We start from the raw sequence: 18,277 nt of genomic DNA on the forward strand, positions 1-18,277 counted from the left end.
CCACTCTCCGACGCTGCCTCTGGCCTTAGTGTGCTGAACACTCCTGAAAATCATTTTAAAGACCATCTTCCAAAATTGGAATGTATGCTATAAGTACAGATTCCTGGCTTCCATAGAAGACATCCTATCTGTACGATCACTTATGGATGTTAAAATATAGTTTTGATCTGGGTAGATAGATACTAAAAAGAGAAAGAACTGAGTTTAAAGATGAGGGAATTCAATAGTGTAGAATTTTTCTTCTCAAACTTAATTAAAATACTTATAAAATTATGTGAGAATTAAATATGTATCCTATTCTCAAAGATAAGCACTATATCTAATGGAGAAATAAAAAGCTGAAAATAATATGGAACCCATGAAAACAACACAAATGGTAAAGCAAGTAGTTACTAGAAAAATGTTAATTCTTAAGTCATCATTCACACCAAAATGTAAGAAGAATTTAGAGAATAGTTAATTCCCCCAAATAACTGTCATTTACCAAACTCTCTACTATATTATTTTTTAAAAAAAATTTTTAGATTCTCCACCTGAGGATACACATATTGATTTTAGAGAGAGAGGAAGGGGGAGAGAGAGAAAGAAACATCGATGTGAGAGAGAAGCATGGATCAGTTGCCTCCTGTACGTGTCCCAACTGAGTTTCAAACCTGCAACCCACATATGTGCCCTAGCCAGGAATCAAAACTGCAACCTTTTGGCATATGGGACTGTGCTCCAACCAGCTGAGCCACCCAGCCAGAGCTCTACTATATTATAGAATTAACTGATCTACGCGTGCTTTATATACTTATTTCATTCTTGCAACAAGTTTGTGAGGGAGGTATTTTAAACTTTATGTTATAGATGAGAAAGCTGAGGCTCAGAGAGTTAAGCGGTTTTAAGTAGTTTTAACTAAGTTGTTTTAAGTAGCTTTCCCACATTAGCAGCTCAGTTCTTTCTGAATATCAACCTGTCTCCTGTTTCCCCATTTGGTGTACTGCTTCTCCTATATCGTATCTTGCCATGGTGGAGAAGATATTGCCCCAGTTAACAAGGGATGGCTGAGATTCAAACAGACATTGCCAAAGCTTTAAGAACTGAGATAGACCAAAAAATATGGTTAAGATTAGTGAACATTAGGATTGAGACTGCAGGAACCAAATCAACAGACTGAGAAAAACATGAAAATATGTCTAGAAAGAAGAAGGACTAAAAAGATATGAAATAAGGTAAAAATCTAGAGCAGAGAGATTCGATCGACTTTGGAAAAATAGTATTTCCTGATTAAGAACCCCAAATAGCACAAAATCAACAAGACATAGTAACAGAAAACAAATATTTAAGGCAAGGAATCAAAAAGGTACCTGGAGTGTATATTGCAAAAAACATAAGACATCACAAGAGGAAAGAATGTAAGAGGTTATTCAGTTAACACAAGTTTCCTCTTTTACAGACAGGGAGAATAAAGGCTGAAAAAAAGAAGTCCTGAGTCATACATCATAATAACAATGAAAGCAAGACTCAAAATGGAGTCTCCTGCATGGTTTTAAGGGCTCTTGAATACTATATTTCCCTCAAATAAATTAAAAATCTTCAAGTGCCTCAAAGACATGATCTCCTAAAAAATGCTGGGGAAATAACATGCTGTATGGGCACAAGTTCATCCTTCATGCATTACCTCCATTGCTTAAAAAAATTATTTAGGTCCTTGGAAAAGCTGCCTTTGAGACTCAACTTGTCTGCGCCCTATAGATCTTTTATTTCCTCAGTTCCAGTAAGCAAGTAGAAGGGTAGGAGTCCTGTATGGCTGCGATAGCTGAGGAATGCTCGACAGCTCCATACACGCTGAGAAAGGCCCAACACAAACATTTTAAGAGGATGAGTCATGGCAACTAGTCAGTATTCTGGCCTGGACAGAAGATGGTGAATAGGCTCTTAGAAGTTTCCCTCCAAGTCCTGTATGCTGCTGTGTTACGGAATTTCTCTAATTTCTCCCCAAGATATTATATGAAAACATACCATCCTGTACTCACAGTTAATTATGAACTTGGTGAAAAACTGGCCTGGATCCAGAGATAGCAGTGCCGTGAAAGCGACGGCACAACGCATCTGGAGGGTGAGCTCAGCTCTATTTCCTGCTGCTGGGACCTGCGAACCCCCCAGTTCCTCATAATAAAACACCTTTTATTTAAGCTAATTTTAGTGGGTCCTTTATTGTATTTTATTTTTTGCAGTCAAGCAGATCTCTAAAACAATGGCAAACTTCCCTTTGCAACTGTAAACAATCTATTAAGCTAAACATAATCAAGATGCCTTCAAGCAATGAAGAGATTTTTCAGTATAATTTTAGGTCAAAAATCATTTTAAAGTGGACAATAAAGTACTAACTATTTGTGCAGACAAGAGACGCCTGTTGGCCAGCTCCATGGCTTCAATGTTAAGGGCCTCATTTATTTCCTTGTTACAGTTTGGACAGTTCACCTTTTGATGTTCTGTTGTTTCTCCTTGGCTCAGCTAAGTAAAACACAAATTAAAACCAAAAAGTAATACATGGATATTAATATATTGTTTAGCATAAACCTCAAGCAATTTATATACCAGTTTGTTTTGAAAATTATAGAAAATTTGCTAGATACAGCAAATCAGATGAGTTTCCTCACTACTTACTTGCACAGCTATTTAGAATGTAAAATGATTGCCAGTTTGAGGGAAAGGAGTTATAGTGTATCTTTATCTTTATCTTTAGTTGGCACTTTGAACAGTTTATAAAAATTCTTGCACATATAATCACACTTTAAACCAGTGGTTCGCAAAGTGTGTCAGCATCACCATCACCTGGGAATTGTTAGAAAGGCACATTCTCAGGTCCCTCCACAGAACTACTGTGTCAGAAACTCTGGAGAACGAGCAGAACACTGCTCCTCCTTCTGAATTCGCAATATGTATTTTGTGTCTGCTCCAAGATGGTGTCACTTCTACGGTGCCCCTCAGCGATCACAAAATTCCCTTAAATCCCCTCCTTACCGTTGTGGTAATAAGAAGTTACCAATACAATGTCTCTGTCAATTACAAGTATTAAAGATTATGAATGAATACTTATAATGTTTATACTTATTTAAGGGCAATTATACCTACTTTGAAGGGATACATTAAAGACATTACTTGCTTACTGCATATGGGTTTTGAAATAGAATTGCTTTCTCAACCATGCTCCAATCTGCATTTGCAAGATCTTTGTCAAATTTGAGTGCGGAGGCTGTGGATTTAGTTATCTCTTGAAAGTGTTGAAATGTATAATAAAGTGATTTATATTTTGTTGATGTGACATCACGAAGACCTTTGATACAAAGAGCACATTTTATAAGTAGTGGGAACATCACCATTTTGATCTGAATTATAAAGCTCCCTTTTGTTCTTACTATATGCACCAGGTATCTTTTTTAAGTTAAAGACTCAGTCAACATAAATTGTTTCATAGTGGGAACACTCACAATTTCACAATTTTCCACTGTCATACTCCTCACGATAGCTGAGGTACACGGTCATAATAGCTGATATTTACTGAGTGCTTACCAGGTGCTGAGAGGAACAGCTCAGCACTCTGCCTGTATTAAGGTTTTTGATCATCTTGACCACCTTTTGAGGTGAATCTCTTTTCTCAGTTTGATAGATGAGGAGACAGAGGGTTAAATTGGTAGACTGAGTAAAGCAGATTGCCTTTCTCAATGTGGGCGAGCCTCATCCAGTTTGTTGGAGGCCTGAATAGAGCAAAAGGCTGAGCAAAATAAAATTCACTCTCCCTGACTAATGGTCTTCTAAGGTGGGGTATTGATTCTCTCCTGCCTTCAGACTTGGGCTGGACTGTACACCATTGTCTTTCCTGGTTCTCAGGCCTTCAGGCTGCATGCATGCCATAGAGGTACAGGTGTAGATACAGATACACACATACATACATATGTATAATGTATACATATACAAACAGTATATATACACACATATCCTACTTACATGTAAGATCATATATATAAGTATGTGATACATACATCTATGTATATACACACACACATTTATATATACCCAGACTTCATTAAGGTTTGAAAGACTCTTACTATCAGTTACAAATTCCTTTTTTTTTTTGAGCCATAGAAGATTATTTGGAAAACCATAATATTTCATGAGCAAATGTTCACTGCTCTCAGTGCAAGTAAACAGATGCTCCACACTAAGAATTTTAGGTTTGCCCTGACCGGGGGCTCAGTTTGTTGGAGTGTTGTCCCACACACCAAACGGTGGTGGGTTCCATCGCCAGTCGGGGCACCTGCCTGGGCTGCAGGTTCTGTCTCTGGTTGGGGTGTGCACGGGAGGCCACTGGTCAATGTCTCTCTCTCACACTGATGTTTCTCTCTCTCTCTCTCTCTCTCTCTCTCCCCCTACCTCTCTCCCTAAAATCAATAAACATATCCTAGAGTGAGGGTTTAAAAAATTTAGATTTATTTAGCTCCTAAGTAGAACATCTAATACTCTCTGCAAAACTTTCTCTGTTTGTCCCATTTTACTATGCTAAGGCTCACAGAATTTAGAAGAAAAAAAGAAAAGGAAAAAGATTTTGTTGGAAATATGAGGAAGGAACGAAGATTGAGCAGTATAATATTTCCATAAAGATGAAATTTCAGATTCATAAACTATGCCCATTACAGTGAAAATTCTGCATGTAATTAAAAGAGTAATAGAGCAGTTGAGAATATAATGGATTAAAAGCATCAAGGCAGTATGTTTCTACTTCTTAACTACCATTACTTCATTGTGTCACCTTGGGCAATAACTGTTAACTCTCTAAATCTCAATTTATCAATCGCTGTGAAGTGGGGGTTAAACAGGCACATTGCATTACACAAACATCCTCCTAAAACTGCTTTTTTTGCTTCCACTCTCCTTATCCCCTGACTCCTAATCTGTTAGCCACAGAACTAGAGTGGTCTTTTGAGATCTTAATCATATACTAATTACACTATAGCTTCCTCAGTAATCTACCACCTGTTGTGTTTTCTAATTTATTTTTATGTGGTTGGTTATATTGATACACACATGACTCTAATATTCCCTTATTTGACTTCTTTCCTGACTGTTTACCCACCTTCAATGCAAGCTCTATCAACTCAGAAATCCCGTCTGTCTTCATAATACATCACCATCAGTTAAAACAGTGCCTGGCATATAGGCACTTTTAATGAAAGTTTGCCAAATAATTGAATACACTCATTGTACTATGTTTCTGAAGCTGGAAATGTAAGTAATCTTTTAAAATAAATAAGCTTATTGGGGACAGAGGACAAGAGGAAGAGGGTATGGGGGGTAAGTAATAGTGGAAAAATGCAAAAAAAAAAAAAAATGAGCAAAGAAGCTTACTATCCTAAACCTTTCATATAACTTTACATAGACATCCAATTTCCTCTCCACTTAGACATTGTTGATTTGCATTTATATAACTTTTTTCTTCATGTTTACCAATTTCTTATGTATTTACAATACTTCTGTCTTCACTCACAACAGTAATTAGTAGGCTTACCTAGTTTACTGACCACTATTGGCAAGATAATTTTATTGATAATCAGGGTAATCAAGCATACTGACACTCCATGAAATAATACCTAGAATTGAAAAAAAATACGAAGTATTGGTGACAATTTCATGTAATATCTTTTATATTTACCAATGTAAATTTAGCTAGGTTGTACTATGCCAATAGATGCTCATGGAGGGAAGAATCTGGATGCCAGACATGATGAAAGTACTCTGGGGACTCTATACCTTCCTGCACACATTTCGTCCATGCTTTTGGAACCAAACCAAACATCAGGACATGGCTTGCCAAGTAGACATATACAGACTGGGGAAAAAATACTAACACCTGTCTTTCAATCCCATTGCTGGATTTCTTGGGCCCTGGGAATATGCCTGTACTTTATCAATTCTTATCCACCATACACATTGCTGGGTGCATAGCCACACAGTTCTTTGCTCACCATTACCAGTACATTTGTATCAGACAATTCTCCTCACCCATGAAAAGAGAACGACTCAGAGGTGCTCCACCTGATACTGCGTCTCTTGGGCATCCCTTCAATGTCATCAAGGAGGAATGTTTTTGGTGTCCCTCATTTTCTGTCTTTTTTATTCCAAGTTGGTCTCCATGGACAAGTGGTGCAACACTTTTCAGTCTGAAACTGTTCACTTCCGTTGATTTATGCAATCTGACTTCCAGAACTTAAGTTAAACCCCTAGCCAGTTCTCTGTCCTTTGGCCATAGCTGGAGGTTAGGGACAGAGCATGAAACCACACCAGAGGCTCTCAAGGTTGCACATTATAATCACTTGGGAAAATTTAAAATATTGGTGCCCAGGATGCTCTCACTGAATATTCTGATGTAATTCTTGAAGGGTGCAGTGCAAGTGTTGGTAATTAGAAAAACAAAGGTATAACCTACCTACTTTAAAATGTACTTGGGTACCATTTGATAAGTTTTGACAGTGCATACACCCCTATAACCCTCAATCCTGTCACGATGTAGACTGTTCTCATATACCCCCAAATATCTCCAGTGCCCCTTTCCAGTCAATCCCCACCCCATAAGAGGGAACTACTGTTTTATTTTCTACATTTATAGGTTAAGAGCTGTCCACTTAAAAACCTTCACATAAATTGAATATTGGGTTTTTCATTGTAGTTTTAATTTGTATTTCCCTAGAGTAATGCTGTTGAACATTTTTAATGTGCTTAGTAATATACATTTTGGTTTTTGATGTGTCTGTTCAATTCTTTTTCCTAGTTTAAAGATTAAATTGTTTTCTTTTATTATAAAACTGTAGAAATTTTGAAAAATATATTTTAGATAGACATGCATTGTTATATATGTGTATTATAGGTATCTTCTCCCAGTTTGTGACTTGCCTGTCCATTTTTATGAAACTTTCCTTTGATGACCAATGTGTTTAATGTTGATGATGTCCAATTATTATTTTTTATGTTCTAAGTACCCTTTGGCTATTTCAAGGTCACAAAGTCATTTTCTTATGTTTTCTTTTAGAACTTTTAGAGCTTTTGATTCCATATTCAAGCCTATGATCCATCTCAAATCAGTGTAACATATTGGGTGAGGTAAATATAGATATTTCCTTTTCTTTTTTTCTGAATGAACACCCAGTTGTTTAGCGCCATTTGACAAAAAGACTATCCATGATCCCATAGAACTGCTCTGGCATCTTTGTCAAACATCAATTGAATGTATAAATGTGAGCCCTTTTTGCAGTCTTTATTATGTTCCATTTATTTAGTTTTATGTCCATATCTCACCAACTTAATTATTGTATCCTTATAGTAAGTCCTTATGTCAGGTAATATAAATCCTCCAACTTTGTTTTTCTTTTCCAAAATTGTTATGGCTATTCTAGCCCTTTTATATTTTTATATATTTTTAGAATTGGCCATTTGTTTTTAAAATAAAGCTGCTGGGATTGGATTGTGTTGAATATAGAGACATCCTAAAAATCTAAAGTTTTCCAGTCCATGAATATGCTATAGCTCTCTATTTATTTGGGTTTCTAAAATTTCTTTCAACAATGTCTTATAGTTTTCAGTGTAAAACTACAAATTGTGGAAAGAAGCCTCTAAGATATCTACTTCCTGATGTTTAGGTGTTATGTGTAATCACCTCCTCTGGAGTGTAGACTGAACTTATTGACTCATTTCTAATGTTTCTAATGAATATTAAATATGTCAGAAGTAATGGGAATTCCAAATTAGCGTATAAAAGGACTGTGGCTTCTGTCTTGGGTGTTTGTTCTTTCTCACCTGCTTGTTCATTCTTAGAGAAGTCAGCTACCATAGTGTGAGTGTTATATGCGAGAGCGAGATCTCTCGTTCCAGGAACTGACGGACTCAGACTCTTAAGAGATTTATAGATGGTTTATTGGCCAAACAAAGTTTTTACCTGCGCAGGGGCGAACTCTCCGATGAGAGCCGCGCCAAACGCTCACAGGCTAGCTCTTTTATAGGGTGAGAAGCAAGCAAGCAAGTTACAAAAGCGGGAGTTGCTGTTATCTCTGCATAGCTCTTGGCTCTGGAGGAACATTAACCAGATGTTAAAATTTTCTTTTGAAACCCTGTCTCCTGTCGATAAGAACCACGTGTCCCACTTAATTTGTACCCTCAGTTTAAAGATAAGGGTCCAGACCCGAGATGAGTCCGGCACCCAAAGTTTTATGGCCCTCTAACTAATTGGCTGTAACTCAGAATGAGCCCTCTGCAAATCACGTATTGTTTACCTTTACTTTGGCCGACAATGTTGTTTCTCTCCCCTATCTATTCTGGTGACCTTCAAGAGGTTTTCTGCTTAGCAATGCCTATAATTGCCTAGCTCTCTTGCCTAGCTCTCAACATGAGCTGACTAATGGAGATACCCGAGTGACAAGGGGCTGAAAGAGGCTTCTGGCCAAGAGCCAGCAAGAAATTGCCAACTGCCTGCAAGGAAGTGAATCCTGTCAACAATCATGCAACTGAGCTTAGAAGCAGATGCTCAAGCTTCAGTTGAGCTTTTTGATGGCTATACCCCCCGGTTTATGCTTCAATAAAAGTTTATGAGAACCCTGACCGACATGGCTCAATTGATTATTGTCCCGAAAAGCCAAAGGTTGCTGGTTTGATTCCTGGTCAGGGCACATGCCTCGGTTGCAGACCCAGTCCCGGGTTGGGGCATGTGTGAGTGCCAGCTGATTGAAGTGTCTCTCACACATCCATGTTTCTCTCTCTCTCTTCCTTCCTTCCTTCCCCTCTCTCTAAAGATAAATAAAAAATAAAATCTTTAAAAAAGCATATGAGAGAAACTGGATCAGAGGTACCAGGAAGTTACTGGTTCTGTTACTGATATTGGTGGTTTGTTTCCTATCTCTTGTTTCTTGGTCTCTCTCTCTCTCTCTCTCTCACTCTTTTACTCTTTTTTTTAAATTTAACATTTTGAGACAATTGTAGACTCATATTCAGGTTGAAGATATAACACAGAGAGATCCTCTGTAATGCTTACCCAGTTGTCCCTAATGGTAATATTTTCCAAAGCTACGGAAGCATATGAAAACCAGGAAATTGATATTGACATAGTCAAGACACAGAATAGTTCCATTATGTTAATAATAAATCATGTTGACTTTTATAGCTAATTCACTTCCTTCTTGCCCCCACCCCTCTTTATTACTGGCAACCACTAATCTGTTCACCAATTCTATAATTTTGTTGCTTAAAATGTCATATATTTGGAATGATATAATATGTGTGATTTTTTTTTTGAGAGTAGCTTTTTCACTTAGCATAGTCCTCTGGAGATTCATTAAGGTTGTTGCTTTCATCTATAGTTTGTTCCTTTTTATTGTTGAGTAGCATTCCACAGTGTAGTTGCATAACAAAGTATTTAAACATTTCCTGTTAAAGGACATCTGAGTTTTTTCTGGTTTTTAGTTATTATAAATAAAGTTACTATAGTGGCTGGCAAGATGATGGCAGAGTAGGAGAATATATCATGCACCACCTCCCAGAACCAGACTGGAAATAAAATTAAAAAGGAGAACAATCACCTGAGTTAAATCAAAGGATACCTGGAAAAGAAACTTTCAACCAAAAATGGCCAAAAAACCGCACCCTTAGACTAGTAGGAAGGGCAGGGACATCTTAAAGGGATCGGCCCCATACACATGGGCAGCAGGCTGAGGCTGGAGCATGGCTGTGGGAGCTTCCCCTTGAGAGGAGTGAAGCCAGGACCACAGACCAGGCTCCCAAGCAAAGAGAGCCAGTGCCCAGATGGCCCACCACATAGCATCCAGGGATGAAAGGCTGAGGGAGCTTTCTCTGCTGGGAAGAGATGAAAACTGCTGGAGACAAACCCACCACCTTTTTTTTCCCCTTAAAGGGGCAAAGCACAGGTTTTTTGTTTGTGGCTACTTACCTCGGGCCCCAGCAAGGGGAGGGCAGTGAGAACAGGAGTCACATGAGGGCATGCTAGAGTGGGAGGCACTGGGGAGAGTCTTGGGGGAGCAGCTGTGGGGTTTCACGGTCAGGATAGACCTGGGCTCCACAGCAGCCATCCTCCTTGAGAAGAGCTAGTCCCTCCCAGGGGAAAATCAATGACCTTATCCTATGGGATAGGGCTCCTCTCACCCTCTGGAAATCTGCTTGCTACACCATATGAAATCCTGTTCACTCCACCCTACAACTTTTTTGTTCTTTTTTCAGTTTTCTCTGTTTTGGTCTTTTGTTTTGTTTTTTATAACCCCCCCCCCTTTTTTTCCTCCCACCCTACATCTTAACCATTGCTGAGAAGTTAGCACATAGACAGACTGAGGGGTTGCCAGAAACTGGCTCTAGGGGGCAGCCAACCCATACACTTTCCTGGGAAACATACTGGTGCTTCCCCCTCATGGGAGAGCCACAGACACACCCTCCTTGCATCTGGCAGACCTAAAATCTGGGCTCTGGAGGCCTACCAGTGGCCCTGCACCCCTGAGTACAGGGTAATCCCAGATGGACTCAGACTAGTGGCTCTGGGTACAGGGAACACACCCTCCATCTTCCCTGAAGTGTGAAAGGCACTTGCCATGGGAGATCCAGGACTCACAGCCCCGTGTGCCCACCAGAAGCCCCCTCAGAAATAGTTGAATCTGTGATTAGTTTAAGATTGACATCAGGCCAGCAGGCAGAGACAGGCAGAGGCAGAATCTGTGGTGATTTGGGACATTTGCTGACACACCCTTGTACCCAGTGCTGACAAAAGCCAGCTTTGCAGAGCAGCTTGGCTCACCCTTGGAGCAGCCAAGCCTAGAGGAATCAGCCACAAATGGTGGATTGCCTATATCTTCAAAAAGGCTGCTGAGGGCCAGATGTGGACAGCACCTGACATTGGCTTACACAAGACTCAGACATCAGAGTGATATCCAAAGGGAGAAACTGGCAGGCAAGAACTAAACTCTGCTGAGACAAATCCACTTAGTTCTTTTTTTCATTATTTTCTCTATTTTTCTTTTTCATAGTCCTTTTATTACTTTAACCCATTTTTTCTTTTTTTGTGCTCTAATTTTTCTTTCACATCTCCTATTTTACTTTTATCTTTGATTACTCCATTGTTCCCTTCTCCCCTCCTTTTTCATTTGTTACTTTTCCTATGTGCCTTTTCCCCATTTTCTTCTTTCATTCATTACTAGTATTAGTTCCCTTCCAATTTTTTCCTCTCATAATCAGTTTTCCTTCCTTTGGTCTTCTCATATTCTTTTTCCTTTCCCCCTTCTCTATTATTCCATTTCTCTTTCTGCTTTTATTATTTTTTGATCTCTTGTCATTAATATTACTGTTGTGGTTTGGGGGTGGGTTCCTTGTTTTGGTGTTGTTTTTGTGTTGTTTTGCTTGATTCTACCAGCACCTATACAACAGCATACAAGTGTGGTACCTGTTTAGCCTATTAGTCAGTAAGCTGGAGGGGAGTTCCCAACCAATGAATGAGCCAATAACAAGCAGGGCCCAAATACAACAGGAGAATCAACATAACCCACAAAAGGACATTCCTACAGCATCCATATCAGGAGATCAAGGAGTCTGCACCACTCATTCCCACAGGACTCCTAACACATAACTCCACCCCACAAGACAGAGAGTCAAAGCAGATCAATCTAACACATAGAAACAAACACAAAGCAACAACTAAAATAGGGAGACAAAGAAACAACCTCCAAATGAAAGAAAAAAGATGAATCTCCAGAAAGAGATAAATGAAATTGTGGCAAGAAACTGATCAGACATGGAGTTCAAAGTAATGGTTATAAGGATGCTCTTAGTGAGAAATATAAGGACTTAGTCAGAAATACAAGGACTTAGTGGTAACTACCATCAGTATAAAAATGATATAGAAACTTGACTAAGAACCAGTTGGAAATAAAGAATGCAATATCTGAAGTGAAGAATACACTAGAAGGAACTAAAAACAGGCTAGACAAACAGAGTATAGAATCAGTGAGTTGGAAGACAAGATAGAAAATAATGCCCAGTTGGAGAAGCAAAATGAAAAATGACTCTAGGAGAATGAGGATAGTTTAAGGGAGCTTTGGGACAATATGAATGTAACAATATTTGTATCATATGGATACCAGGAAAAGAAGAAAGGGAGCAAGGGATAGAAAACCTATTTGAAAAAAATCATAACAGGAAAATTTCCCAACTTGGTGATGGAGAAATTCAGGCAGGTTCAGGAAGCACAGAGAGTCCCAATCAAGACGAACCTAAAGACGCCCATACCAGGACATATGACCATTAAAATTTAAAAACAAAGAATCGGAAAGGCAGCAAGAGAGAAATAGCTATTTACCTACAAAGGATCCCTGATAAGGCTATAAGCTAATTTCTCAACAGAAACACTATAGGCCAGAAGGGAATGCCATGAAATATTCCAAGTAATGAAAAGCAAAGACCTTTAACTGAGATTACTCTATCCAGCAAGGTTCTTATTTAAAATGGAAGGTGAAATAAAGACTTTCCCAGATTTAAGAAAGGGCTAAAGAAATACATTTCCATCAAACCAGCATTGTAAGAGATGCTAAAGGAACTGCTTTAAGATGAAGAAGAAATAGAGAGGGGGAAGAACATAGGTACAAAGGGGAAAAGTGGCAGTGAATAAGAACTTATCAATAAAAACTTTAAATGTTAATGGATTAAATGCTCCAATCAAAAGATATAGGGTAGCTGATTAGATAAGAAAATATGACCCACACATGTGCTGTCTACAAGAGACCCACACCATAACAAAAAGATTTACACAGGCTGAAAATTAAGGGATAGAAAAAATATCCCATGAAAATGGACATGAAAAGAAAGCTGGAATAGCAATACTTACATCAGACAAAATAGACTTCAAAACTAAGGCCTTAACAAGAAACAAAGAAGGTCTCTGCATAATATTCAAGGAAGTAGTCCAACACGAGGATATAACCCTTGTAAACATATGCACCCAATATAGGAATATATTGGGGACATGAAATATATAAAGAAAATCTTGGAGGACTGTCAGAAAGATAGCAACAGCAATATAGTCATAATAGGGGATTTTAATACTCCACTGTAAACAATGGACAGATCTTCCAGACCAAAAATCAACAAGGATATAGTGGCACCAAAAACTCACTAGATCAAATGTATTTAATTGCTATTTACAGAACATGTCACCCAAAGAAGCAAAATATACATTCTTCTCAAATGCACATGAATCATTTTCAAAGATAGACCAAATGGTAGGACACAAAATAAGCTATAACAAATTCAAGAAAATTAAAATCATATCAAGCATCTTCTCATATCACAATGGCCTTGAAACTAGAAATCAACCTCAAGACAAAAACTCAAAACACGTTTTTTTCCCCAATGGGTTTGCTGCCAGAACAAAGGTGTCAAGAAAACCACCATTAAATCAAAGCTAAAATGGGAGAGGAGAAGACTCACATCAACATTGTGGTTTTTGGACACATAGACTCCAGCAAGTCTACCACTACTGACCATCTGAGCTACAAATGTGGTGGGATGGACAAAAAAACATCAAAAAATTTGAGAAGGAGGCTGCTGAGATGGGGAAGGGCTCCTTCAAGTATGCCTGGGTCTTGGATGAACTGAAAGCTGAACATGAGCGTGGTATCACCATTGATATCTCCCTGTGGAAATTCGAAACCAGCAAGTATTATGTGACCACCATTGATGCCCCAGGACACAGAGACTTTATCAAGGACATGATTACAGGGGCATCTCAGGCTGACTGTGCTGTTCTGATTGTTGCTGCTGGTGTTGGAGAGTTTGAAGCAGGTATCTCCAAGAATGGGCAGACTATGCGCGTGCCCTTCTGGCTTACACACTGGGTGTAGAACAGCCAACTGTTGGTGTTAACAAAATGGATTCCACTGAGCTGCCCTACAGCCAGAAGAGATACGAGGAAACTGTTAAAGAAGTCAGCACCTACATTAAGAAAATTGGCTACAACCCTGACACAGCTTGTGCCAATTTCTGGTTGGAATGGTGACAACATGCTGGAGCCAAGTGCTAAGATGCTTTGATTCAAGAAATGGAAAGTCACCTGTGAAGATGACAGCACCAGTGGAACCACGCTGCTGGAAGCTCTGGATTGCATCCTGCCACCAACTCACGCGAATGACAAGCCCCTGCGTCTGCCTCTCCAGGATGTCTACAAAATTGGTGGCATTGGTACTGTCCCTGTGGGCCTGGTGTTCTCAAACCTGGCATGGTGGTCACCTTTGCTCCAGTCAATGTTACAACTGAAGTAAAGTCTGTTGAAATGCACCATGAAGCTTTGAGTGAAGCTCTTCCTGGGGACAATGTGGGCTTCAATGTCAAGAATGCATCTGTCAAAGAAAGATGTTCGTCATGGCAATGTGGCTGGTGACAGCAAAAATGACCCACCAGTGGAAGCTGCTGGCTTCACAGCTCAGGTGACTTTCCTCAACCATCCAGGCCAAATCAGTGCTGGGTATGCACATATTCTGAATTGTCACACAGCTCACATTGCTTGCAAATTTGCTGAGCTGAAGGAGAAGATTGATCATCGCTCTGGGAAAAAGCTGGAAGACGGCCCAAAGCTTTTGAAATCTGGTGATGCTGCCATTGTTGATATGGTTCCTGGCCAGCCCATGTGTGTTGAGAGCTTCTCTGACTATCCTCCTCTGGGCTGCTTTGCTGTTCATGACATGAGACAGACAGTTGCTGTTGGTGTCATCAAAGCAGTGGACAAGAAGGCAGATGGAGCTGGCAAAGTCACCACGTCTGCCCAGAAAGCTCAGAGGGCTAAATGAATATTATCCCCAACACCTGCCACCCCAGTCTCAATCAGTGGTGGAAGAATGGTCTCAGAACTGTTTGTCTCAATTGGCCACTTAAGTTTAATAGTAAAGGACTGGTTAATGATTGCAATGCATTCTAAAACCTTCAGAAGGAAAGGAGAATGTTTTGTGGACCATCTAGTTTTTTTGTGTGTGTGGCAGTGTGGCAGTTTTTAAGTCATTAGTTTTTAAAATCAGTACTTTTTAATGGAAACAACTTGACCAAAATCTGTCACAGAATTTAGACACCCATTAAAACAAAGTTTAATAAGAAAAAACCCCTCAAAACTCTTAAATACACGGAAGCTGAATAACATGATATTAAATAACAAATGGCTTAGCAATGAGATCAAAGAAAAAATCAAAAAGTACAAGGAAACAAGTGAAAATGAAAACACAACATCCCCAAAACCTATGAGACACAGCGAAAGTAGTCCTGAGAGGGGAGTTTGTAGCATTACAGGCCTACCTAAAGAAGACAGAAAGATCTCAAACAAGCAACTTAATTCTTTACCTAAGAGAAGGAGAAAAATAACAAATAAAGCACAGAAGGAAGGAAATAATCAAGATTAGAACAGAATTAAGTGACATAGAGAATAAAAAGACAATTCAAAGGAGCAATGAATCCAGAAGCTGGTTCTTTGAAAGATAAACAAAATTGACAAACCCTTAACCAGACTCATCAAGAAAAAAAAGAGTACCCAAATAAATAACATAAAAAATAAAGTAGTACTTCTGGCCAAGATGGAGGCCTAGGTAGATACACATTGCCTCCTTACACAACAAAAATAAGAACAACAACAAATTTAAAGACAAAAAACAACCAGAACAGCCAGAGAATTGAACTGTATGGAAGTATGACAACCAAGGAGTTAAAGAAGAAACATTCATCCATACTGCTAGGAGGGGCAAAGACAGGCAGCTGGGGTGGAGAGGACTCGTGGCAAGGCAGCATCTGGAGAACCAGGGCAGGTGAGGCAGTGACTGGCAGACTGAGCAGTGTCACATTTGCGTGCAGGTAAACCAGGAGGAACAGCTGGGGAGCAAGACAGACTGCACGACCCAGGGTTCCAGGGAGGGGAAATAAAGCCTCAAAACCTCTTACTGAAAAAACCTGTGGGGGTTGAGAAAGTGGAAGGAACTCCCAGCCTCACAGGAGTGTTCACTGGAGACACCCACAGGGTCTTAGAAAGTACACAAGACCACACACCTGGGAGTCAGCACCAGAAGGGCCCAATTTGTTTGTGGGTAGCAGAGGAAGTGACTGAAAGATGGCCGAGAGCTGAGCAGATGACATTGTTCCCTTTTGGACCCCTCCCCCACATACAGCACTACAACGCTGTGACATGGGTTGCCCCACCCTGGTGAATACATGTCTCAACCCCTAACTACATAACAGGCACATAGAGACGAAAAAAAATATGGCTCAAATGAAAGAATAGATCAAAGCTCCAGAAAAAATAAAACTAAGTGATGAAGAGATAGACAACATATCAGTTGCACAGTTCAAAACACTGGTAATCAGGATGCTCACAGAATTAGTTGAGTATGGTCATAAAACGAGGAAAAAGTGAAGGCTATGAAAAGTGAAATAAAGGAAAATGTATGGGGAACCAATGGTGATGGGAAGGAAACCAGGACTCAAATCAATGGTTTGGACCAGAAGGAAGAAATAAGCATTCAACCAGAACAGAATGAAGAAATAAGAACTCAAAAAAATGAGGAGAGGTTTAGGAACCTTTAGGAAAACTTTAAACATTCCAACATCTGAATCATAGGGGTGCCAGAAGGAGAAGAGGAAGAGCAAGAAATTGAAAACTTATTTGAAAAAATAATGAAGATTGTTCCCCAGTCTGGCAAAGGAAATAGACTTCCAGGAAGTCAGGAAACTCAGAAAGTCCCAAAGAAGTTGGACCCAAGGAAGCACACACCAGGCACATCATAATTACGTTACCTAAGATTAAAGATAAGGAGAGAATCTTAAAAACAGCAAGAGAAAAGGAGACAGTTACCTACAAAGGAGTTCCCATAAGACTGTCAGCTGATTTCTCAAAAGAGACCTTGCAGGCAAGAAGGGGCTGGAAAGAAGTATTCAAATTCATAAGGCAAGGACCTATATCCAAGATTACTCTATCCAGCAAAGCTCCCATTTAGAATGGGAGGGTAAATAAAGTGCTTCCCAGATAAGTTCAAGTTAAAGGAGTTCATCATCACAAAGCCCTTATTATATGAAATGTTAAAGGGACTTACCTAAGAAAAAGAAGATCAAAAATACAAACAGTTAAATGACAACAAACTCATAACTATCAACAACCAAACCTAAAAAAAACAGAAACAAAAATGAACTAGGCAAACAACTAGAACAGGAACAGATTCACAGAATTGGAGATCACATGGAGGGTTATCAGCAGGGAAGGTGAGTGAGGAGAATGGGGGAAAAGGTACAGGGAATAAGAAGCATAACTGGTAGGTACAATACAGACAGCAGGAGATTAAGAATAGTATGGGAAATGGAGAAGCCAAAGAACCTGTATGTATGACCCATGGATATGAACTAAGGTGTGGGAATGCTGGTGGGAGGGGAGGTACAGGGTGTAGGGGAATAAAGGGGAGAAAAATGGGACAACTGTAATAGCAAAATCAATAAAATATATGAAAAAATAAAATAAAATAAAAATATTCCTTACCCTAAAAATAGAAGAATGAAAGTAGAGAAGTAACAACTGATACCACAGGAATACTCAGGATTGTAAGAAATTACTATGAACTATTATTTGCTAAGTAATTTTACAACCTGGGCAAAATGGATACATTTCTAGAAACATGTAATCTTCCAAAGCTGAATCAGGATGAAGCAGAAAACCTGAATGGACAACTAGCAAAATCAAAGCAGTAACCAAAAAACTCCTAGAGCACAACAGCCCTGGTCCAGATGGCTTCCCAAGCAAATTTTGTCAAACATTCAATAAAAACTAACCCCTATCCTTCTCAAACTATTCCAAAAAATCCAAGAAGAGGGTATACTCCCAAACTCTTTTTCACAAGGGCAGTATTATCTGAATCCCAAAACCAGGTAAAGACTTAGAAAGAAAGAAAATTAGAAGCCAATATCTCTGATGAACACAGATGTTAAAATCCTCAATAAAATATTCACAATCTGGATCCAGAAATACATTAAAAAGGTCATATGTGGTGATCAAGTCAGATTTATTCCAGGGATGCAAAGATGGTACAATATAGGCAGATAAATAAGTGTAATACATTACATAAATAAAAGAAAACAATCACATGATCATATCAATGCAGATGCAGAAACGGCATTGATAAAATCCAGTACCTATTTATGATAATAAAACACTCAGCAGAATGGGAATAGAGGAAGCATATTT

At 39.1% G+C, this 18,277-nt stretch overlaps 1 protein-coding gene and 1 pseudogene across 1 annotated transcript in view; one reads left to right on the top strand and one right to left on the bottom strand.

The window, feature by feature from the left end:
• The window catches only part of SLC9C1 (solute carrier family 9 member C1), a 100,902-nt gene that overhangs the window by 48,499 nt on the left and 34,126 nt on the right, over window positions 1-18,277 (bottom strand). Inside the window, exons 12-14 of the mRNA XM_045185789.2 lie at window positions 5,552-5,633; window positions 3,156-3,322; window positions 2,374-2,499 (exon numbers count right to left, since the gene is read on the bottom strand). Coding sequence (XP_045041724.2) covers window positions 2,374-2,499; window positions 3,156-3,322; window positions 5,552-5,633 — 375 coding nt within the window. The remainder of the gene's footprint in view (window positions 1-2,373; window positions 2,500-3,155; window positions 3,323-5,551; window positions 5,634-18,277) is intronic.
• On the top strand, window positions 13,486-15,063 carry LOC112320550 (elongation factor 1-alpha 1 pseudogene; annotated as a pseudogene).

This window comes from Desmodus rotundus, chromosome 2, assembly GCF_022682495.2.
Source record: "Desmodus rotundus isolate HL8 chromosome 2, HLdesRot8A.1, whole genome shotgun sequence".
Taxonomy (NCBI): Eukaryota; Metazoa; Chordata; class Mammalia; order Chiroptera; family Phyllostomidae; genus Desmodus; species Desmodus rotundus.